This window comes from Nomascus leucogenys, unplaced genomic scaffold, assembly GCF_006542625.1.
Source record: "Nomascus leucogenys isolate Asia unplaced genomic scaffold, Asia_NLE_v1 Super-Scaffold_285, whole genome shotgun sequence".
Lineage (NCBI taxonomy): Eukaryota > Metazoa > Chordata > Mammalia > Primates > Hylobatidae > Nomascus > Nomascus leucogenys.
This window is the reverse complement of record NW_022095770.1, coordinates 1363039-1387792: the sequence shown is the minus strand read 5'-3', so window position 1 is coordinate 1387792 and position 24754 is coordinate 1363039. Positions and strand designations below refer to the sequence as shown.

At 49.1% G+C, this 24754-nt stretch overlaps 1 protein-coding gene across 4 annotated transcripts in view; it reads right to left on the bottom strand.

Moving 5' to 3' along the window:
• ACLY (ATP citrate lyase) overlaps nt 1-24754 on the bottom strand; it is a 53071-nt gene that overhangs the window by 9771 nt on the left and 18546 nt on the right. For 2 of the 4 annotated variants that reach the window (XM_030808180.1, XM_030808178.1), the window contains exons 12-21: nt 21994-22148; nt 21110-21200; nt 19986-20015; nt 16409-16550; nt 15651-15819; nt 11238-11342; nt 8872-9068; nt 6954-7035; nt 5894-6004; nt 587-714 (exon numbers count right to left, since the gene is read on the bottom strand). In XM_030808180.1, coding sequence (XP_030664040.1) covers nt 587-714; nt 5894-6004; nt 6954-7035; nt 8872-9068; nt 11238-11342; nt 15651-15819; nt 16409-16550; nt 19986-20015; nt 21110-21200; nt 21994-22148 — 1210 coding nt within the window. The remainder of the gene's footprint in view (nt 1-586; nt 715-5893; nt 6005-6953; nt 7036-8871; nt 9069-11237; nt 11343-15650; nt 15820-16408; nt 16551-19985; nt 20016-21109; nt 21201-21993; nt 22149-24754) is intronic. The other 2 variants (XM_030808181.1, XM_030808179.1) reach the window with 1 other exon arrangement.

Sequence of the window (24754 nt, the reverse complement as noted above, 5' to 3'; positions counted from 1 at the left end):
AAAAAAGACATCCACGTGGATTTTCTTATTTTGGGCTCCTGTAAGTCATCCCAAGAATGCTCTATCTAACCCAAACACTGTATAGGTTTCTTAGTTTACTCTTACCTGCTGAATTCTGAGAACTAAATGAAAACAAGTTCTAGCCAAGACTGCACCTGCCCGTCTGCTCCCTACTACCTCACGTCCCAATCTCTGGATGGCAAGGAAGGACACAGCCGGGAGTCCAGGCAGGTTTAAGAGGTAGAAATGGGAAGAGATCACAGGATATCTAATAACTCTCTATCAGTCATAGGTAACACTCTCTAAATATTTTCATGCGGAGCTCTCATCTCTCTGGCTGCCACCTCCCAGCCAAATAGGTAGGCTCAGAAACTCAACACGTTTTAACACCAGCCTAGACCTACTGCTTCCACAAACTAAATAAAAGGAAAGCCAAAGAGAAAGAGGATTTTGAACCATCCACACAGCTGCGCTAGACACCGAGAGGGACCAGGAATACAGGATGTCCCTGTGTGGGAGAGGCTGCTGTCTCAGGAGGGATTTGGCAAGGAGGGAGAGGCCGGCATCCTCCCCAGGGTCCACTTACTGGATGATCTCTCCAAGCTCATCAAAGCTCCGGGGCACAAACACTCCTGCTTCCTTCAAAGCCTGGTTCTTGGCTACTGCAGTTTCAGAAGCCTGGTTGGCACAAGCTCCAGCATGGCCAAACTGGACCTGGAAAGCAAAGGAAAGTAGCTTTACTGCTAATCCCCCAAGAGTGAACATAGAATCCCCAGGGAAATGCCAACACTGATCATAGGCTGGCACTGTGCTAAACACTTTACATGAATCACTTCATTTAAGCCTCAAGCAAGCTCACTGAATAGGTACAATAGATGATTTCCATTTTACAGACAAGGAAACCAAAGCACAGAGAAGTTCAGGAGCTTCCTCAGGGTCACGCAGCTAATGTGCATGGAAGTCAGGATACAAAGACTGGCAGCCCAACTCCAGAATCACCTTCCTTTTTTTTTTCCCTTACCTTCTTTTTTTTTTTTTTTTTTTTTTTTTTTTTAAGACATCTTGCTCTTGTCACCCAGGCTGGAGTGCAACAGCGTGATTTCAGCTCACTGTAACCTCTGCCTCCTGGGTTCCAGTGATTCTCCTGCCTCAGCCACCCGAGTAGCTGGGATTACAGGCGCCTGCCACCACGCCCAGCTAATTTTTGTATTTTTAGTAGAGATGCGGTTTCACTATGTTGGCCAGGCTGGTCTCGAACTCCTAACCTCAGGTGATCCACCAGCCTCGGCCTCCCAAAGTGCTGGGATTACAGGTGTGAGCCACCACGCCTGCCCCCCTGCTTTTTTTTTTTTTTTTTTTTTTTAAAGTGACAGGGTCTCACTCTGTCACCCAGGCAGAAGTAAGGTGATGCAGTCACGGTTCACTGGCACCTTGGCCTCCTTGGGCTCAGGTAATCCTCCCACCTCAACCTCCTCAATAGCTGGGACTATAGATATGTGCCCAGGAGGCTGAGGTTGCAGTGAGCCAAGATTGTGCCACTGCACTCCAGCCCCGGTGACAAGAGCAAGACTCCGTCTCAAAAAAAAAAAAAAAAAAAAAAAAAAGCACTAAATGGTGGCTGTGTCTTTTCTTTCTTTCTTTCTTTTTTTTTTTTTTTTTGAGACAGGGTCTCCCTCCAGTTCCCCAGGCTGGAATGCAGTGGCGCTATCTTGGCTCACTGCAGCCTCAGCCTCCCGGGCTCGGGTGATTCTCCCACCTCCTCCCGTGTAGCTGGGACTACAGGCATATGCCACCACAGGCGCATGCCTGGCTAAAAGTTTTTTGTAGTTTTAGTAGAGACGGGGTTTCGCCATGTTGTCCAGGCTGGTCTCCAACTCCTGGACTCAAGCAACCCACCCACCTCAGCCTCTCAAGCTGCTGGATCACAGGCATGAGCCAGAGTGCCCAGTGTGACTGTGTCTTTAATCAAGCGATGGAGGAAATTAACCCACAAGACATCTGATGCAAAGCCTTGTCTTAGGATGGAGTGCAGAGAGTAATCATAGTACTATCTAACCTGTTTACATAACATTATGTTCAGGCACTTTTCTAAGAGTTTTACTCATTCAATCTCAGTAGCTATGATCGTTTCCTATAAAAAAGGAAATGGGAGCACAGATGGGTAGAGTGATTTATCCTAGGTCACACAGGTAGTATGTGGTAGCACTTGAACCTAGGCGATCTGGCCTCAGCCTGTGCTCTTCACCATGCAAACAGAACAAAAAGGTGAAAAGGTTAGGAACTGCTGCTCTGTAAGCAAAGGTTGAAAGACACCTTAAAGCGTGAGTTCCCAATGCGTTCTTTGTAGGATTTAATCTGCATCCGCAGATGGGTGGGAAGAAGAGAGTCTATATTCAGAAACCCTAGGTTTAAAGAAGTTAAGTTTCTTTAACTCTGGATTTCTCAAAACTAAAAACAAAATTTCTAAAAGGGAGATGAATTATTTAAAAAAACAAAACTAAAGGGCTGGGCGCAGTGGTTCACACCTGTAATCCCAGCATTTTGGGAGGCCGAGACGGGTGGATCATGAGGTCAGGAGATTGAGACCATCCTAGCTAACAGTGAAACCCCATCTCTACTAAAAGAATACAAAAAAAATTAGCCGAGCGTGGTGGTGAGCGTCTGTAATCCCAACTACTCGGGAGGCTGAAACAGCAGAATGGCATGAACCCTGGAGGCGGAGCTTGCAGTGAGCCGAGATTGCACCACTGCACTCCAGCCTGGGCAACAGAGCGAGACTCTGTCTCAAAAAAAAAAAAAAAAAGGCCGGGCGCGGTGGCTCACACCTGTAATCCCAGCACTTTGGGAGGCTGAGGTGGGCGGATCATGAGGTCAGGAGATCGAGACCATCCTGGCTAACACAGTGAAACCCTGTCTCTACTAAAAATACAAAAAATTAGCCAGGTGAGGTGGCGGGTGCCTGTGGTCCTAGCTACTGGGGAGGCTGAGGCAGGAGAATGGCGTGAGCCCCGGGGGGTGGAGCCTGCAGTGAGCCGAGATCGTGCCACTGCACTCCAGCCTGGGCAACAGCGAGACTCTGTCTCAAAAAAAAAAACCTAAAATAATTCAAGGACCCACCCTACCCATGGGGTGATGAGTGCCGCCAGATACTGAAATGCAAGGTGCTCACCCTCTTAGAAGTGTCCTGATCATGGTGGGGATGGGGAGGTGGGGTGGAAAGGTGGAGGGGCTGGTAATGCAAAGCAAGCCAGGAGAAACAATGGAGGAGGGTGACTGATTTTTGGCTGTTGGGTGAGTACAGACTCGGGGGAGAGCACTCAAGAAGAAAGAGAACCGGCTGGGCGCGGTAACTCACGGCTGTAATCCCAGCACTTTGGGAGGCCGAGGCAGGTGGATCACCTGAAGTCAGGACTTCAAGACCAGCCTGGCCAACATGGTGAAACCCTGTCTCTACTAAAAATACAAAAATTAGCCGGGCGTGGTGGCTGTAATCCCAGCTACTTGGGAGACTGAAGTAGGAGAATTGTTTAAACCAGGGAGGCAGAGGCTGCGGTGAGCCGAGATCGCACCACTGCACTCCAGCCTAGGTGACAGAGTGAGACTCCGTCTCAAAAAAAGAAAAAGAGAATCAGGAACAGCTTCATGGAATAAGTGGACTGACAAGGCATGGAATGGAATAGTTTCTAAGACCTATGCATGCCAGACCTTTACAATTACTTCCTCATTTAAGTCATACAACAACCTTGCAGCATCCTCATTTTACAGCTCAGGAAACAGTTACCAAGAGGCTAAATGACTTGCCCAGGTCTATCAAGATCTGATTTTAAAGATCTGATCTCAGCTTACTGCATCCTCTGCCTCCCAGGTTCAAGCAATTCTCCTGCCTCAGCCTCCCGAGTAGCTGGCATTATATGCACCTGCCACCACATCTGGCTACACAGATCTACCAAGGTCTGATTTTAAAGCCTGTGCAAGCAGAGCTCATCCTGGAGGGATAGGCAGGATTCTGGACCTCTCCTCCCCTTTTACTTACATGGAATAAAAACAAAAACAAAAAAAACCCCACACATACACACTTTACACAAAATGGATATTGTAAGCATTTACTGAACTCTGCCCTTTCTTACAGGTAATGTATCTTAAACTCTTTCTGTATCAACATATCAAGTTCCTCCTTCTTTGCATGCCTCCCCCGTTTTCCATTAGTTTGTGGATATGCCATGCTGACAGTCCCCTCCTGATAAGCATGTAAGTTGTTTCCAGGCCGGGCACGGTGGCTCACGCCTGTAATCCCAGCACTTTGGGAGGACAAGGCAGGCGGATCACAAGGTCAGGAACTCGAGACCAGCCTGACCCACATGGTAAAACTCCATCTCTACTAAAAATACAAAAATTAGCTGGGTGTGGTGGCACGCGCCTGTAATCCCAGCTACCCAGGAGGCTGAGGCAGGAGAATCATTTGAACCCGGGAGGCGGAGTGGTTGCAGTGAGCCGAGATCACACCATTGCACTCCAGCCTGGGCGACAGAGTGAGACTCCGTCTCAAAAAAAAAAAAAAAAAAAAAAAGTTGTTTCCAGTTTTTGCTGTTACGATACTGCAGAGAATTCTTGTACACATACTTTGAAACACTTCTGCATGCATACCCATGGGGTAAATCTGCAAAAGTGGAACTACTCGTTCAAAGGATATGCACTTGACAACTGGACAAATATTGCCACTTTGAGGTGGGCAGGAATCTGGAGGCGAAAGGCATGCATTCTAGGCAGAGAGTGACAGTATCTTACTGGTAGGAAAACTTTAGGGTTAAAGCTTAAGGATTCTCATGATTGCAGGAAGCCTTGAAGGCTTTACCTTTTTATATACGCAGCACTAAGAGAAGGCCCTACACTAACAGGGTGCTAACAACTACTGATAAACTAATTGGGTGATGAGTGGTTGTTTCTTTCTTTTTTTTTTTTGAGATGGAGTTTCACTCTTGTTGCCCGGGCTGGAGTGCAATGGCATGATCTCAGCTCACTGCAACCTCCACCTCCCGGGTTCAAGCGATTCTCTTGCCTCAGCCTGAGTAGCTGGGATTACAGGCATGTGCCACCATGCCCAGCTAATTTTGAATTTTTAGTAGAGACGGGGATTCTCCATGTTGGTCAGGCTGGTCTTGAACTCCCAACCTCAGGTGATCCGCCCGCCTTGGCCTCCCAAAGTGCTGGGATTAAAGGCGTGAGCCACCGCGCCCGGCTTTTCCTTCAATTTCATCATCATCACGTGAGCCACCTTCAAGGTGGTAAAGGGTTCTCTAAGCCGAAGCACAGGGGCTGAAGTCTGGTGTATGATCCCCCGGCAGAAGACAGATAGCTCAGAAGCTCAGCAGACAGCAGAAGCCCAAGGAGTGTTTATATTCAACACCATCAGGTGCGCCAGGCACTTTCACATACATTTTATCATTTTAACACATCAAGAACAAATCTTTCCTTCTACCACCTCTCCCCACACAAAACATCTCACCAAGCCCCACCCAGCTGAGCCCAGGCTGTGTCCTTCTCCCTCCTCGGCCTCCCTTTCATCAGCAAAGCCCTTCTCATCCTCTAAACTAACAGTTCAAACATCACCTTCTCAGGGAAGCCGTCTCAACTTCTCCAGACAGCTGGTTGCTACCTACGCCAAGCAGGGACTCAGAGCCTGACTGTGGCTTTAATCTGCTTATAAATTGGTCTCCTCCAACTGGATATAAGCTCCCAGAGAGCAGGGCCCTGGCTGGACCTTGCAGTAACCAAGCAAGTAACAAACGTTTCTTGAAGCAACTAGCTGCTTAATAAGATGATTACATGGTTCGCCTCAAATGCCCCCTCTTGCAATCCCCATTCCCAGCCCAGAAGTGACCCATCTCAGCCATACCTCAGAAGAGAACATGGTGGCACAGGTCCCAATGCACCAGCAGACGATGGGCTTAGTGAGGCGGCCCTCCTTGATGCCCCGGCAAATCTTATATTCCTCAGTGCCCCCAATCTGCCAAGGAATGGGGAATGAGAAAAAGCCAAGTTAGTGCAGCCCATCCTGACGTAAAAACTGGATAGAAAATGGAGTGACACGGGCTTTGGCCAAATAAAACGAGTTTAGTTTCAGCCTGGATACAAGGAGGATTTCTAAAGGAACAAACAGCAGGTCTCCGAAAGGAATCTCTGGTACTCCTGCTTCCTAATCTAGAGATATAACATGATTTAGGATTAGACCTGCCTTCAGAGGTGCAAACAAGGGATGGGGTTATGGGACTCCCAAATTTTTTAGTATTTAGAAAAAATTTTTAACTGTTCTATCCAGAAGTCATCACATTTTTTAAAAAGTGCTTTTTTTTTGCTTTTTTTTTTGAGACGGAGTCTTGATCTGTCTCCCAGGCTGGAGGGCAGTGGCGCAATCTCTGTTCACTGCAACCTCTGCCTCCTGGGTTCAAGTGATTCTCCCACCCCAGCCTCCCAAGTGGCTGGGATTACAAGTGTGCACCACCATGCCCGGCTAATTTTTATATTTTTAGTAGAGATGGGGTTTCGCCATGTAGGCCAGGATGGTCTAGAACTCCTGATCTCAAGTGACCCACTTGCCTCAGCCTCCCAAAGTGCTGGGAGGATTACAGGTGTGAGCCATCATACCTGGCCAAAAAAATGTACTTTTTACTCTAGCTTTCCACTGCCCACCAGGTAGAGACCATGGCCAGCCAGAGCAGAGCTTTTCTCTTATTGGCACTGAAGTTTGGGACGCTGGGAGATTAAGAACTCCTTTCTCTGAAACATAAATGGCAGTACTAATAGTGACAACCTCGAGGCCCCAGTATCTAGGGGATGGGATTACCAGGGACTGTCCCTTTAAGTTACATGTAACCAAAATGTTTTAATTTTTTGAAAACTGAGATCATGCATTACAGTTTTAAAATCATAATTTTTTTTTTTTTAAAGTAACTCACCTCTCCAAGAACCACAATCATTTTGACTCCTGGAGTGTCCTGATAGCGTAACACATGATCCATGAATGTGGAGCCCGGGTACCTGTTGAGAGCAGGGAGCATCAAGATACAGGATTAGGAGGAGGCCTGGGGAAGTGTGTACAGGGTTAGGAAGCACACTTGTACTGGGAACACTGGATTTTGGGGGGATGTGGATGGCCGGTATGGGTCCAGAGATGCCCCAGCAATAATGGACAGGGGAAGGTAGCAAATGGAACAGAAGAGAAGAAAGAGGAGGGAGGCAGTTGGAGCTATTTAACTTGCAAAGGAAAAGACTGGGCACAAAAAAAAACCCAGAGAGGTTCGCTCAGCAGTAAGAGATGACCTAGAAAGTACACCCTGGTGCAGTTGTTTTAAACTATATCCACAAATTCTGGCCAGGTGCAGTGGCTCACACCTGTAATCCCAGCACTTTGGGAGACCCAGGATGGTGGATCACCTGAGGTCAGGAGTTCCAGACCAGCCTGGACAACATGGTGAAACCCCGTCTCTACTAAAAACACAAAAATCAGCCAGCTGTGGTGGTGGGCGCCTGTACAGTCCTAGCTACTCAGGAGGCTGAGGCGGGAGGATGGCTTAAATTTTTTGATCGTCTCAAAAAAAAAAAAAAAAACAAACCCACAAAAACCTAAGAACACACACATATTTTCTTTCTTTTTGAGATGAAGTCTTGCTCTTTCACCCAGGCTTGAGTGTAGTGGTGTGATGTTGGTGCACTGCAACCTCTGCCTCCCGGGTTCAAGCGATCCTCCTGCCTCAGGCTCCAAAGTAGCTGGCACTACTGGCACACGCCACCACATCTGGCTAATTTTTTTTTAGTAGAAATGGGGGTCTCTACCAAATTTGAGACTGTGTTGCCTCAGCTAGTCTCGAATTTCTGGGCTGAAATAATCCTCCTCCCTCAGCCTCCCAAAGTGCTGGGATTATAGGCATAAGCTACTGTTCTTGGCCTCTTCATGTCTTTTGATATGATCATTATAAATCTAAGAAGACAATCTAAACAAGCAGCATTTCCTAGACTTATTCCCTGAGACTTCGGTCAGGTAGTACCCAAGGACTGGGGATTCCCAGGCCACACCCCTAAAGACCTTGGTAAGAGTTCTTCCCCACCCAGGCATCCTATTGGAAATCATGTGGCAGAGCCAGGGAGACGAACAAGGTGACTCTATCTCAACAGCTTTTGCTTTGTAAGCCCGACAGCAGTAGTAATAGTAGGAATAATAAACAATAATGGCTAACATTTGTTATGAACTAAGTGCCAGATGTTACTCTAAGATATAATACTGTATTCATGACCTACTGATCAGTGTTCCCACTAACAAAAATAATGAAGATACTATTATTAACTACAATAAAAACTCACTGAGCACCTGCTGAGGGCAGGCCCTGGCTCAGACACTTATATGTATTACACCTCATTTATTCCTCCAGTGGCCCCATGAGGTGGGGGTATTATTTACCCATTTGATGTGTAAAAATGATGGAGGTCTAGGGAGGTTAAGTAACTGGCCCAGGATGGCCTCTGCCACCCACCCCCTACTAAAGAGGGAAAATGGGATTTGAACCTCTTTAGTCCAATTTCAGAACTGACCCTCCTGACCACTGCACTCTGCTGCCTCCCTATGGCCAATCACAACAAACAGAATTATCCCCAAAGCCCAGTCACCTCTCCTGCACGTTGTTGCCCTGTTCTGTGTTTTCCAATTTCATGCTCTGTCAGTCCTGAGACAAGAGCAGTGATGCCCCATTGTTTAGACTTCAGCAGCATTTCTGCGGGCCTGGAAATCAGGGGCAGCAAGCAGCCTGCAGGACACAGCATCGTCTCCTAGCCCACTGCTCTCAATGCAGGAAGCCCCTCCTTGGCTTCCCAGCTGATTACCTGTCCCCACCAATGGCCACGCCCTCATAGACGCCATCCGTGGTCCGAGAGATGATATTGTTGAGCTCGTTGGACATGCCTCCGGAACGTGAGACATAGGCCACACTGCCTGGGCGGTACAGTTTGGAGGCCAGGATGTTGTCCAGCATCCCACCCGTGTTCCCAATCTTAAAGCACCCAGGCTTGATGCCTCCAACCTGTGGGGGCAGAAACCACAATCAGGGAGGAAGGTGACTTCCAGATTCACCACAAAGAATCACAAAGCCCCTGCATTACTGCCCAGCCCCCTCTGGCCAGGCTGGGGAGAGAATGACCAAGAGAAATCACACTTGCCCATTGGGTTTCCTGCTTAGGAAAGTCTCCTCTCTCTCTCAAGAGACATTATACAGAAAGAAAGAGAGCCTTATTTGTAAAACATGGCTCACTCATTCAGGTTCAGATACGTATACTCGGCCCGGCACAGTGGCTCCGGTCTGTAATCTCAGCTCTTTGGAAATAAATACTAGCTTCAATTTTTTAATACAGTAAGAAGTAAAAATAAGCCAGGTGTGGAGGAACACTTCTGTAATCCCAGCTACTCAGGAGGCTGAGGCAGGGAGATTGCTCAAGCTTAGGAGTTCGGGGCTGCTGAAGTGTGTTATAACTGCACCTGTGAAAAGCCACTGCACTCCAGCAACACAGCGAGACCCTGCTTCTTCTTTTTTTTTTTTGAGACGGAGTCTCGCTCTGTCGCCCAGGCTGGAGTGCAGTGGCGCGATCTCGGCTCACTGCAAGCTCCGCCTCCTGGGTTCACGCCATTCTCCTGCCTCAGCCTCTCAGAGTAGCTGGGACTACAGGCGCCCGCCACCACACCCGGCTAATTTTTTGTATTTTTAGTAGAGACGGGGTTTCACCGTGTTAGCCAGGATGGTCTCGATCTCCTGACCTCGTGATCCGCCCGCCTCGGCCTCCCAAAGTGCTGGGATTACAAGCGTGAGCCACTGCGCCCGGCCGAGACCCTGCTTCTTAAAAAAAACAAACAAAAAATAATTCAAAGAATAATTTCAGCCAGGCATGGTGGCTCACGCCTATAATCCCAACACTTTTGGAGGCTGTAGCAGATTACCTGAGGTTGGGAGTTTGAGACCAGCCTGGCTAATATGGTGAAACCCTGTCTCTACTAAAAATACAAAAATTAGCCAGGCATGGTGGTTCACACCTATAGTCCCAGCTCCTCGGGAGGCTGAGGCAGGAGAATTGCTTGAACCAAGGAGGCAGAGGCTGCAGTGAGCCAAGATCGTGCCACTGCACTCCAGCCTAGGTAACAGGGCAAGACTCCGTCTCAAAGAAAAAAAAAAAAAAAAAAAAAAGGCCAAACACGGTGGCTCACGCCTGTAACTCCAGGACTTTGGGAGGCAGAGGTGAGTGGGGTGGATCACTTGAGGTCAGGAGTTCGAGACCAGCCTGGCCAACATGGTGAAACCCCGCTTCCACTACAAATACAAAAATTAGCCAGGCATGGTGGCAGGCGCCTGTAGTCCCAGCTACTCAGGAGGCTGAGGTAGGGGAATTGCTTAAACCCAGGAGGTGGAAGTTGCAGTGAGCCAAGATCGCACCACTGCACTCTAGCATGGGCAACAGAGTGAGACTCTGTCCCCGCCCCCCACAAAAAAGAATAATTTCTTCTTATACGAAGACTTTTGGCCACCAGGCAGCTTATTCTTTGGTTTAGCAAAGACTATGCTATGGTTTTATGAAGGTAGACAAATACTAAAAAAATTACTCATTAGCTCCTTGAAACCATAAAGGTGATATGTACTAGGGAGACAGCCTTTAAAAAAATAACTCTGCCCAGGAGGCAGAGGTTGCAGTGAGCCAAGATCGCGCCACTGCACTCTAGCCTGGGCAACAGAGCAAGACTCCATCTCAAAAACAACAACAACAATAACAAAAACTAAAAATGGGCCGGGCGCAGTGGCTCACACCTGTAATCCCAGCACTTTGGGAGGCTAACGTCAGGAGTTCGAGACTAGCCTGACCAACATGGTGAAACCCCGTTGGGGGTAAAAATACAAAAATTAGCCAGACATGGTGGCGGGTGCCTATAATCCCAGCTACTTGGGAGGCTGAGGCAGAAGAATCACTTGAACCCAGAAGCGGAGGTTGCAGTGAGCCAAGATCGCGCCATTGCACTCCAGCCTAGGCATTGCAGTGAGACTCTGTCTCAAAAAAAAAGCTAAAAATGGACAGACTGATTTTCGACACGTACTTCCTGAATCTTCTCAACCTAGGAGGGAGATAGAGGAGTCAAAAAGTAAACTTCCTAAGGGCATTGAACTTCATAAGATAGCATCGAACATAAAAGGCTTTCCGGAGGGGAAGCTCACAGTGGCAGGTCCGATGATGGTCACTCCCTTCTGGTCCGCCTTCTTGATCAGCTTTCTTGTGAGGGCCTCAGGGATGCCTTCAGCTATGATGGCGATGGTCCGGATCTAGAGGATGACAAGAGTCCCTTCCCGTTAACTTTCTGCCTCAGGGCAACAAGACAGCACCGTTTAAGGGCCCACCTCCCACTCCGCATGTCCCCTTCCAGGGTCCAAGAACAAAGTAATGCTAACAATATGCATATCGGCCGGGCACAGTGGCTCATGCTTGTAATCCCAGCACTTTGGGAGGCCGAGGAGGGTGGATCTTCTAAGGTCAGGAGTTCGAGACCAGCCTGGCCAACATGGCAAAACCCCGTCTCTACTAAAAATACAAAAATTAGCTGGGCATGGTGGTGCGTGCCTATAATCCCAGCTACTAGGGAGGATGAGGCAGAATTGCTTGAGCGAGGGAGGTGGAGGTTGCAGTCAGCTGAGATGGCGCCACTGCACTCCAGACTGGGCAACAGAGCGAGACTCCATCTCAAAAACAAAAACAAAACAAAATGAAAAAACAAAACCAATATGCATCTCATTCTTCCCACAGGCCTCTGCTCCTAATCACTCTAACCATCTCCTGAAAACACAAGTGGTGGATAGCCGAAACTGATCTCCAATAGCTAATGCCACAGTGATCCACCCAACAGAGGTAGGTATTTCGGAAGCCCTGCTACAGTCATAGCAGCTATGTTCACTCTCACCCAAAAGCTCACACCCTTCTGTTGTCTACCTGTTCCTGTGCCTGCTCATAAAGCAGCTATCTAAGGCTTTTCTCCATGGTACCCTCCGAGTCTTGTCACCATCCCCACAGGACAGGGTCAGCGTTTAAGAGAAATGAGCTGCTTCTACACTCAGCCCAGAGACGGGGTGGGAGGGGCATGGGACAGATCCAGGAATCACTTCTCTTTGGCTCTAAACCAGGGCCAGCAAACTTCTATAAAGGGTCAAGATAGTATTGTAGGGGCCAGGTGGAGTGGCCCATGCCTGTAATCCCAGCACTTTGGGAGTCTAAGGCAGGTGGATCCCTTGAGCCCAAGAGTTCAAGGCCAGCCTGGGCAACACAGGGAGACCCCGTAGGAGGATCAACTGAACCCAGGAGGTTGAGGCTGCAGTGAGTTGCATGATTGCATCACTGCACTCCAGCCTGGGCTACAGAGCAGTATGTCTGTCTCTTTAAAACCAAACAAAAACCCCTGGCTGTGCGCGGTGGCTCACGTCTGTAATCCCAGCAATCTGCGAGGCCAAGGTGGGCAGATCATTTGAGGTTGGGAGTTTGAGACCAGCCTGACCAACATGGAGAAAACCCATCTCTCCTAAAAATACAAAATTAGCCAGGCATAGTGGTGCATGCCTGTAATCCCAGCTACTTGGGAGGCTGAGGCAGGAGAATCACTTGAACCTGGGAGGTGGAGGTTGCGGTGAGCCGAGATCGCACCACTGCACTACAGCCTGGGCAACGAGAGCAAAACTCTTGTCTCAAAAAACAAAAAACAAAAACAAACAACAAAAAAACAGCCTTAAAACTAGGTGATGTGCTAGGTTTTGCCTTGGGCCATAGTTTGCCAACCTCTGCCCTAGACTAAAGAAGTAGCAGCCGGACGTGGTGGCTCACGCCTGTAATCCCAGCACTTTGGGAGGCCGAGGTGGTTGGATCACCTGAGGCCTGGAGTTTGAGACCAGCCTGACCAAAAAGGTAAAACCCCATCTCTACTGAAAATACAAAAATTAGCTGGGCGTGGTGGCAGGCGCCTGTAGTCCCAGCTACTCGGGAGGCTGAGACAGGAGAATTGCTTGAACCTGGGAGGTGGAAGTTGCAGTGAACTGAGATCACGCCACTGTACTCACTCTTGCTTGGGTAATGGAGAGAGGCTCCATTTCAAAAAAAAAAAAAGGTAGCTCATTTTCGGCAAATGTATTTTTTCACTTCCTCTAGATATCAAGACAATTTTATGTTCTCCAGTCATAAACTGAAATAAGCCAGTCTGGGATCAGATGATAATTTTCAACAAAATAATCAACATCCTAATTTTATTTTTTTTGAGATGGAGTCTCTCGTCGCCCAGGCTGGAGTACAATAGCACGACCCTGGCTCACTACAACTTCCACCTCCCGGATTCAAGTGATTCTCCTGCCTCAGCCTCCCAAGTAGCTGGCACTACAGGTGCCCACCACCATACCCAGCTATTTTTTTTATTTTTAGTAGAGGCGGTGCCAGGCTGGTCTCGAACTCCTGACCTCAAATGACTCACCCACCTTGGCCTCCCAAAGTCCTGGGATTCCAGGTGTGAGCCACTGCACCCAGCCTCAAACCTGCACCTTCTGATGCAGTAGTTCAACTTCTAGAAATTTATGCTTAGGGAATAATTAAGGATATAGGCAAATGTTAATCTGAGATTGCCCATCACAAGATGTGCAAAAGCAAAAGTGATGCTGCCAGTAAGTGCTTACTGATGTGGAAAGAGCAACTGAAGAAAGCAGATTATGTGAGTGGCATACAGTATTATTCCCTTTGTTCAAATCTAGAAAAGGGAGTAGATAAGGACATACTCTCATAGCAGCAGTCATGTTTTTCTGAAATGGGACCTCAAGTATTTATTTTCAACAAAACAATATCAGTATTTTGAAACTGTTCTATAATAAATATGTAATATTTTTATCATGAAATGCTGGAGTCTCTCTGAGCCTCCTCTGGCTTGGGAAGCTGACCGATTAAAAAAATTTCTTAATTAAAATAGGCCAGGTGCAGTAGCTCACTCCTGTAATCCCAGCACTTTGGGAGGCCAAGGTGAGTGGATCACTTGAGGCCAGGAGTTCGAGACCAGTCTGGCCAACATGGTGAAACCCCATCTCTACAAAAAAAAAAAAAAAAAAAAAAAAAAAAAGTCAGGTGTGGTGGCATGTGCCTGTAATCCCAGCTACTCAGGAGGCTGAGGCACGAGAATCACTTGAGCCTGGGAAGCGGAGGCTGTGTGACAGAGTGAGGCTCTGTCTCAATAAATAAATAAATAAATAAATACATACATAAAATAAAGTGCTTAAATCCTGATTTTTTTGTTCGTTTGTTTATTTTTGAGACAGGATCTGGGTCTTACTCTGCTGCCCAGGCTGGAGTGCAATGGCATGATCACAGCACACTGCAGCCTCAACCTCCTGAGCTCAAGCGATCCTCCTACCTTAGCCTCCCTAGTAGCTGGGACTAGTGAGTGCCACCATGCCTGGCTAATCCATTTTTAAGTAGAGACAAGGTCTTGCTGTGTTGTTCAAGTTGGTCTTGAACCCTTAGCCTCAAACAATCGCCCCACCTCTGCCTCCTAACAAACACAAGCCACGGCATCCAGCCAATCCTGGTTTTCAAGCCAGTTATGGATAGCACAGAGAGGATATAGTGGGGGTGGGGTGGAGCCTGAGCCACCTCCTTTATTTATTTAACATTTATTTATTTATTTATTTATTTATTTAGAGAGAGTCTCACTCTGTTGCCTAGGCTGAAGTGCAGTGGTGTGATCACAACTCACTGTAGCCTTGACCTCCCAGGCTCAAGTGATCGATCATCCTACCTCAGCCAGCACATGCCACCATGTCCAGCTAATTTTTTATTTTTTTTTTAATTTTTTTGTAGGGACAGGGTCTTGCTTTGTTGGTCTCAAACTCCTAGGCTCAAGCAATCTTCTTGCCTTGACCTCCCAAAAGTGCTGGAATAACAGGCATAAGCCACCATGCCCAGCGTATATTTTATTTTACTTTATTTAATTTTTTAAAGACAGGGTCTTGCTCTGCCACCCAGGCTGGAGTGCCATGGAATGATCATAGCTAACTGCAGCCTTGAACTCCTGGGTGATCAATCGATCCTCCTGCCTCAGCTTCCTGAGTAGCTGGGACTACAGGTGTGAGTCACCATGCCTGGCTTGACTAATTTTTAAACTTTTTGTAGAGAATGGGTCTCGCTTTATTGCTTAGGCTGGTCTTGAACTCTTGGCTTCAAGCAATCTTCCTGCCTCTGCCTTCCAAAGTCCTAGGATTACAGGCATGAGTCACTGTCCCAGCCTGAGCAGCCTCTTTGTAAGCCCACATAAGCAGCCTCTGCCCAGACTGACCTGCCCGGAGTCACTATCCTGACTTCTGAAGATTGCATGTCTCCAACCATTTCCACCCAAACCACTGGCTACTCCCAAATCCCCAGCCCTTTGTCCCAGGCAGCAGTGACAGGACATCAATCAGGAGGCGTTCCTGCTTCCCCACCCTCCGCCCCCTAGAGCCCAGTGATCTACCTGTGCATAGTTCGTGGTCCCCACCCCCCACCCTCCAGAGCCCAGTGATCTACCTGGGACCCCTAGTTCATGGTCCCCACCCCCTACCCTCCACAGCCCAGTGATCTACCTGGGAATAGTTCATGGTCTCCATGGTGCTGGCATAGGCAGAGCGGAGAGAGGCAAAGTTGATGAGCACATCTACTTCTGGGTGCTTCCTCATGGCATCAGCCATGTTCTTGAAGACAGGGATCAGGATCTCCTTGTGCCCCCAGTAAAACTTCTGCTTGTGGTCCCCACTGTGAGAAAGTAAAAGAAGAATTAGGACATCCTCAACCTGTCAGGACTGGGGAAGGGGAAGCTGAGGGGAGGAATTTCACCTAGAAGGTAGAAAAGGCATGGTCTGTGCCCTCAAAGAATTTTCATCTAAGGGACAAAGATCCCCCAGGAATACTGACTGCCTCTGTCTCTAGGATGGGCAAAGCCTTCCCCAGCAAAGGGAATGAGCTCGCTGACTCCCCAAGCCTTGTCTTTTTTTTTTTTCTTTTGAGACAGGGTCTTGCTCTGTCACCCAGGCTGGAGTGCAGTGACATAATTATAGAGTTCACTGCAGCCTCAACCTCCAAGGCTCAGGCAATCCTTCTGCCTCACCCTCCCAAGTAGCTGGGACTACAGGTGCACACCACCACACCCAGCTAATTTTTAAATTATCTGTAGAGATGGGGGTCTCCCTATGTTGCCCAGGGCTGGTCTCAAACTCCTGGGCTCAAGCAATTCTCCCACTTTGACCTCCCAAAGTGCTAGGATTACAGGCATGAGCCCCTGTGCCCAGCCCCAAGCTTTGCCTTAGCAGAGGAAGGAGATACTTCCTGCCATGGGGTAACTCACGTGAAAGGGTAGACCATGGCAGCCACTGAGGGCTCGTCTCGGGAGCAGACATAGTCAAAGTCCAGCATGCCTTGCACAGCCCGGGTCTGCATGCCCCACACAATGGCCTTGGTGTGGCGGCTGAAGAGAGTGGTGCTCTTTCCTGGTGGGCAAAGACACAGAGAGTGCACCCAGAACACATACCCCAGGGAGACCTGCAGGGGCCAGGGCTGCCTGCCAGACCCCTCCACACCCCATGTCCACAGGGTGATGCCTCATCACAACCGTAAAGGAATGTCAAGAGGACAGAATTCTGAGAACTTGGGGAGGAGGGGCCTCGATTTTTCTGGAAGAAGGTGGCAGAAAGAGCAAATCAAGCCAAGAGGGCCTGCTAGCTAGTAAGTAGCTCTGTAAAGAACAGAGAAAGAAGGGCCCCACAGTCAAAGATGCCCAGGATAATTCCTATATGACCTGCTTCATTTCCCAAGCAAGGCGTGTCATCAGGTTATATGCAAATGAGGTCTTGACAAATTATTTTTAAAGTCATTGGAAAAAAATGTTTAGCTCTCCCAATTTTGGTGGGCTCAGGACTTATGTCCCAACAATGCTTATTACCCTATAAATCTGGACATAAAACCAGCTCCAGTCAGGGTTTGAATCAGCATGAATTCTAGGTCAGTGTAGGTCCAATGAAGAGGTTTGTGCAGCCGGGGCTGAGGACACAGCAGCCTTATCGCTAACTGCGGTTCCGGCCAGGGCTCTGCACAAGGCAGGAGCAGCAAGCTAGTTACACAGGGCCAGCGCCCTCAACTTGCTCTCCTGTTTTTCCTCTCCTTCTCCCTTCTACCAGGTGGCTCTTTACTGCTCAGAACGGTGCTCTTGGACAGACCCTTCAGTGGGCACTTAAGAGGTAAGGCGCAGGTCAGGTGTGGTGGCTCACGCCTGTAATCCCAGCACTTTGGGAGGCTGAGACCGGTGGATCACTTGAGCTCAAGAGTTCAAGACCAGCCTGGCCAACATGGTGAAATGCTGTCTCTAATAAAAATACAAAAATTAGCTGGGTGTGGTGGTGGGCGCCTGTAATCCCAGCTACTCAGGAGGCTGAGGCAGGAGAATCGCCTGAACCCGGGAGGCAGAGGTTGCAGTGAGCCGAGATCACGCCACTGCACTCCAGCCCGGGTGACAGAGCGGGACTCCATCTCAAAAAAAAAAAAAAATTAGCGTGGTGGCATCCCAGCTTCTTGGGAAACCAACACACAATCACTTGAACCAAGGAGGCGGAGGTTGCGGTGAGCCAAGATCGCACCACTGCACTCCAGCTTGGGGGGCCACAGAGTGAGACCCTGCCTCAAAAAAAAAAAAAAAAAAAAAAGGTAAGGGAACAAAAGGAGCTGGTAGAAGTGCAGTTCTCTAGGTGGGCATAGTGGTGCATGCCTGAGTCCTAGCTACTTAGGAGACTGAGGTGGGAGGATCACTTGAGCCCAGGAATTCGAAACCAGCCACCGCAGCATAGTGAGACCCCACCTCAAAAAGCAAAGCAAAACAAAACAAAAAAAAAACCTTCCATGATGCGATTATTACGCATTGCACACCTGTACCAAAATAGCTCATGCACCCCTACTATGTACCCACAAAAATTTTAAAAAGAAAATTTTAATGCAGCAAGTATATTTAAAAAAAAAAAGTGCAGTCCTTAGCCTAAAGGAAAAGGATTTTTACCATGCTTCAGGCAGTTGACCTTCCCCTCTGGGTCCCTGCAAGTCCAAGAGGAGGAAAGCAGCCCTCAGGGAGGTTCTGAGCTCCCCTAGGGAGAATGATGCATCTAGCCCAGTGGCATCTGGTATTAATTAACCTACTGTACTAGAGCAGGCTTGGCTAACCAAGTTCATGGTCTCATTAAATCCCTGTACAGGCCTGCCTCTTCCATCACAGCCTTAAGCTTCTCATGGCAGAAGGTTCCTGATGTTGCAAATACCTGAGATTTACTGTCACCTAGACCCACCTGGGTTCTGCTGAGACATGAGATCACAGAACAAGGGAAGCCACCTAATCCAGTTCTCCCACTTCCCAGTCCTAGGAAACTGAAGCCCAGAGATGCCAAATGACTGAAGTCCGAGGTCATCCAGCATCAGAGCCAGGATTACATAATCACTTAAAATGCAGCTCAACTGTGAAAGTGAGGAGGGAGAATATAAGTGTGAGTTCATGACCCGCCATCCTCAGGGGAAGCCTGCATCATGTCACCCCCAACAGGTGACACACGTGCACATGCCTCTGATCTATCTACCCTGCCAGCTACAGAAATCAAGACAAAGCCTGGAATCTACAAACCTACCAGCATCTCCAGCAGGAAAGGGTGGAGGTAAAGTGGCCCTTCCTCAAGCACAGAGAAACCAAAGCTGAAGGGTGTATCCTCAGCCCACCAGCAGCAGAGAGACCCCAGAGAGAACCTCTGTGCCAGGGGCTATGCCCCCTACACCAGGCCTCCTCTAGCCTCGCTGAGGGGAGGGCCTGCTCAGCCATAATCTGTTCTCCCTCCTTGACACACCCTCCTTTTATTTCTCTCGCTCCAGAAAGTAACAAGGATAACCCCCCTCCTCATAACCCTCCTCCCCTTCAGAGCACAGAGAGCTCCTGGAGAACCAGGGCTGGTCCCTGTTCTTTCCACACTGGGTTTACTCTGCTCTTAACTTTTTCCAGAGGCAAAAACATCAGGATTAAAGCCAGGTGGCCAAAGGGCTGCATTCCAGGCCTTTCCAGCTGGTTATCGACCCTGCCAATTACTCCTTCCCCTCCCCTTAGCAAGGGGACAACAAAAGACTTCCCTGCCTCCACGGCTGTGAATGTCAAAGTTAAATGGAAGCTCTGATGCTATGAACCAATTAATCTACTCAGCTAGGCTAGTGGGTGAATGCGCATGCACAGAAGTGTCCACTGTAAAATGTGACCTCACATGCCAGACAAAGCTCATACCCCTTCCAATTACCCAGTCTCTAGATCCGCTGCACACCCTTCAGCGCTTCCGTCTACCTCCTTCTTCACCTCTCTTGTTCCTCCACCACAACCCCAGAAAAAGATAAACTGGTCCCTGGAGCTTGAGGATGAAGCTGGCAGTGGTGAAGTCGAGGCAGGAAAGGTGAGAAAATGACATCAGGAGATGTAAATGAGAAGCAGGGGTGACTTGTGGCTCCCCTTCTGCATCCCAGCAGTGACAGACACCCACAACTCTCTGCCACTCCCCATTCAGTTGGATGGCTCCCTCCTTCCCAGGCGACACACTCTCCTTGACACCACTACACTCTCCAGGGCCGTGGGTCTCGCTCTTGCTCCTTCCAAAATCTCTACCCCCTCCCAAGCTTGGAGCCAGAAACAGCCACACAGTGAGGAGAGCGCTGAGTGAGGCGCGTACTGAGCAGGGATAGGAGGGGAGGAAGAGCGAAGACTTAGGACTTGGGGTCAGGCCACATCAAGGCAGGGACAGAAAATAGACCAGACGACACTGCAACCCACCAGGGGAGGGGGAAACAGAGCACACGGTAAAACTGTCACCCGCTAACAAAGCCACACGCAGAGTGGGGGCAGGGTGGGGGCATCCTACCTTGCAGGGATCTTGGACTTGGGACTGAATCTGTCAAAGAAAATGACCAAGGCAACTGAGTGACCCACTGATGGCTGGAGGCTTTGGAGGGAGAGGGTGGGAACAGGGAAGGGTCCCATGGACAAGCCTTTCAGGGCTAAAGCCCTCACCATCCCTCTCCTGTTCTGCAATGGACAATGGAGTAAGGCCAGCAGAAGAGGTGAAAGCACCGATGAGCAGAATGGAAGCAAGAAAGAGCAAAGACCAAATGGGCAGAGAGGGGGCAAGAGGAGGACGAAGGCTGGGCAGATGTGCTCAACACCAGTGCCTCCCCCAGGCCCTCTGCAGGGACAGCTGGATGACTTGAACTCTGGGCTCTCTAGCTGGCACAGTCCCACCCTCTTAATGCCAATCCCTTTTTGTCTCCATGAAACACTATGAGATGATTGGCCAGCATGGGGTTGACCAGTGCTGTGGACAAATATGCTGATTTGGGACAGTGTCACTATTTCCCAAAATGCCGTAAGCAAAGTGTGTCCCAGGAAGAGGCTGCACAGGTATACCAGCCCAGGGGTAACTAACACCATTTTTGTAGAGCTGGCTGCAAGGGCTGGCCAGCAGGAATCACATCTACATGGAGAGAAAAATTAGTTGAAATACAGATGGGCTGACAGGCGGGGGCTTTTCTTGCTGGGGATTCAGAGGAGGGAATGTCTGTTAGGGCCCCAAGATGGTGGGGGTGGCCTGGGAACTGCTGTCGTAGGAGCTGGCTCTGCCGTCCTGGGGTCCCAGCATCTGCCCTCCACTCAGGAGAAGAGTCCCAGAGAACTTTCCACTTCCTGGAATTTCTGTAACCCTATCTCCTCCAGCCTCCCTGCCCAGTTCACAGCCCCATAAGAACAGGGGTAGAAGAGAATAGGAGGAATTGAGGCGACCAGGCACGGCGTGCGTCCTCTGCCTCAGGAGCACCCACAGGGAAGGCTCAAGTCATACCATCCTTGTGTCCCAGGTGCACTCCCATTGCAAAACCCAAACCACTTTTCATCCGCCTCTGCCAGCCCAGGAGGGAAAGGAAAAGGGGAGAGAGATACAGAGGGTACCGAAAGGCCACTCCCTGCAACGTGCCTGAAGCCTCAGGGAGTTACCTTGTGGCATGGCAGGCTTGGCCTTCTTTGCAGGCGCCACCTCATCAGCCCTGGACTCAGAAAAAGATGCTGTCCTGCTGGGGGCTGGCGTCTGGGGTGAGATAAGGAGAGAGTGTAAGAGGTAAGAGTCACAGCTGGGAAAAAAAGCCACTGGTCCTTAAAGGCCCCAAAGAAAACTGATAATAAAAATTATGCACAACAATGCTCTTTATAAGCTACTTCCAAAAGTACTAACAATCCTCTAAGATACGAATTAATATTATCCCATGTTACAGATGAGCAAACTGAGGCCCTGGGTGGACAAGACACTGGCTAAGGTTGCTCTCCCAGCAAAAAGTAAGAGTAACGATTTTTAAGTTTTTCTTTTCTTTTCTTTTCTTTTTGAGACGAATTCTCACTCTGTTGCTCAGAGCTGGAGTGCAATGGTGCCATCACAGCTCACTGCAACCTCTGCCTCCCGGGTTCAAGTGATTCTCATGCCTGAGCCTCCCGAGTAGCTGGGATTACAGACATGCACCACCATGTCCAGCTAATTTTTGTATTTTTAGTAGAGACACGGTTTCACCACGTTGGCCAGGCTGGTCTCGAACTCCTGACCTCAGGTGATCCGCCAGCCTCGGCCTCCCAAAGTGCTGGGATTACAGGTGTAAGCCACCATGCCCGGCCACAATTTGAACTTGGATCCAATTTTAAAATCCTTGATCCTTCCATTATACTACTTTGATCAGGACAGGAAAAAAATTGGCAGAGATCCAGAAACCAACCATGCACTAACTCCTGCTGTATTTCCTCTATGCCCCCAGGGAACAGAGAAGGAGGACTGTAACCTAGTGGAAAAGATGAGATGGTTCCTTCCTGTAAGGTTGGGGGAGGCCGGCACCTACCGATGTGCTCCCACTGGCATTGAGGAGGAAGTTTGCAGTGTGGGCCGCTGTGGGTGGCTGGTTGGGGATGGGCCGGTGGCCCAGGGCCATACCCACAATGGCTGTCATGTGAGTCTCCGTGCCAAAGACATGGATGGGGATCCCAGTGGTCTTCCCTGTAAGGGAAGGAAAAAAAATCCATAATTCAAGTCTGCAGATAAGTGCCCAAGTCCATGTGACCCTGCAAAGGGCCTTTTACAGCCATGATCAGTGTTTGGCACATTCAGTGCAAGACCAATATCCAGGACAAACCAGCTGTCATATAATTTCACCACCAGACAAATCTTTCTAAAGGCCACTTGCTGATAACAAGAACAAGAAACAGGCCAGGTGCAGTGGCTCACACCTGTAATCCCAGCATTTTGGGAGGCCGAGGCGGGCAGATCACTTGAGGTCAGGAGTTTCAGACCAGCCTGGCCAACGTGGTGAAACCCTGTCTCTACTAAAAACACAAAAAATTAGCCAGGCGTGGTGGCATGCACCTGTAATCCCAGCTACCCAGGAGGCTCAGGCAGGAGGGCCCCTTGAAACTGGGAGGCAGAGGTTGCAAAGTAAGCTGAGATTGCGCCACTGCACTCCAGCCTGGGAGACAGAGTGAGACTCTTGTCACCAAAAAAAAAAAAAAACAACAAAAACACGCAACAACAAGAAACATATTTACTGGCAAGATTCAAGTAACCAAATTACCAGAGCCCGTATTCCTCCTGTTCGCAGTCTGGACCCCAGCTCTCCAGCTTTCCTCAGCCCTCATCGCATGCATCCACCAGTGCTTGGTCTCTGTTCCTAAACACCCTGAGCCCATTTCCCAGGGCTCTGGCCCTGCTCCTCTCTCTGCATGGAGCTCTCCATGGAGCTTCACCTGGCTGCTCTCTGGTCTCCCAGCTCAACCCAAGCGCTACCTCTGGAGAAAGGTCCCCTCTGACCTTGACGGTCACTCTCCCATGCCACGCTCCCCTCCTCCTTGTACAGACAGACCCCTAGCATCTTCTCCTACTGTTTATTTGTGAAATGTTCTAATTTAAGAGCATGATTTGGTAACTTCACTGTGCTGTCCCCAGGCTTGCCCCACTGCACATAGCAGATCCTCAGCTTTGAACCAGCTCTATTAAAAAGAAAACAAAAGGCTAACACCTGTAATCCCAACACTTTGGGAGGCCTAGGCAGGGGGATTGCTTGAGTCTGAGAGTTCGAGACCAGCCTGGGCAACATGGCAAAAGTTCGTCTACAAAAAAATTAGCCAAGTGTGTGCTAATTTTTTGTACAAAAATTGGGTATTTATTGTGGTGTGCATCTGTAGTCCCAGCTACTCAAGAGGTTGAGGTGGGAGGATCCCTTGAGTCTGGGAGGCAGAGGTTGCAGTGAGCTGTGATCACACCACTGCACTCCAGCCTGGGTGACAGAGAGAGACCCTGTCTCCAAAAAAAAAAAAAAATTGCCTGTAATCTCAGCACTTTGGGAGGCCGAGGCAGGCAGATTACAAGGTCAAGAGACTGAGACCATCCTGGCTAACACGGTGAATCCCCATCTCTACTAAAAATACAAAAAAAATTAGACGGGCGTGGTGGCAGATGCCTGGAGTCCCAGCTACTCGGGAGGCTGAGGCGGGAGAATGCCGTGGACCCGGGAGGCGGAGCTTGTAGTGAGCCGAGATCGCACCACTGCACTCCAGCCTGGGTGACAGAGCGAGACTCCGTCTCAAAATTAAAAAAAGAAAAAGAAATTAACCCTATTCAATTCAAACCTAAGTCAAATTGTGTCACTTGGCTGGTTGTAGTGGCTCACATCTATAATCCTAGCACTTTGGGAGGCAAAGGCAAGAGGATCACTTGAGGCCAGGAGTTTGAGATCAGCTTGGGCAACACAGTGAGACACTATCTCACAACAAATTTTTTTTTTTAATTAGCCAGGCGTGGTGGTGCGCACCCGTGGTCCCCAATACTTGGGAGGCTGAGGAGGGAGGATCACTTGAGCCCACAAGATGGAGGCTGCAATGAGCTACGATGGTACTGCTGCACTCCAGCCTGGGTGACAAAGCAAGGCATTGTCTCAAAAAAAAAAAAATAATAATAAATATGTGGTTCCTCTGCTTAAACACCTCTTGTGCCTGCTATCTCACAGTAATAGCCAAGTCCTCCTGTAGTGTCTCGCTCCCACTCTCTCAGCCCCAGCCCCTTACCACTGCAGGGCATTGGAATTTGCCCTTCCCTCTCCAAGAGTCACCATGGCGCTGCCCCCTCATTCCAGGTCTTTGCTCAAATGTCAGTTTTCTTTTCTTTCTTCTTTTTTCTTTTGATACAGGGTCTCACTCTGTCACCCAGGCTGGAGTGCAGTGGCAAGATCATGGCTCACTGCAGCCTCAACCTCTCAGGTTCAGGTGATCCTCCCACCTCAGCCTCCCAAGTACCTGGGACTACAGGTGTGTACCACCAAGACTGGCTAATTTTTCTATATTTTTTTGTAGAGGCGGGGTCTCGCCACGTTGCCCAGGCTGGTCTTGAACTCCTGAGCTCAAGGGATCCTCTTGCTTCAGCCTCCCAAAGTACGTGAGCCACCTGTGCCCAGCCTTGATCAAGTTTGATCAAGCATTTTCTGATCTCCCTGTTGAAGGCTGCCCCGGCCCCTCCCACATACATTCTCCCTTTCCCTGCTTTGTTTTCCTTCCTGGCACTTGGCACCCTCTGACATCACAGTTTGTGCCCTCCGTTCCATGAAGGCTTGCTGT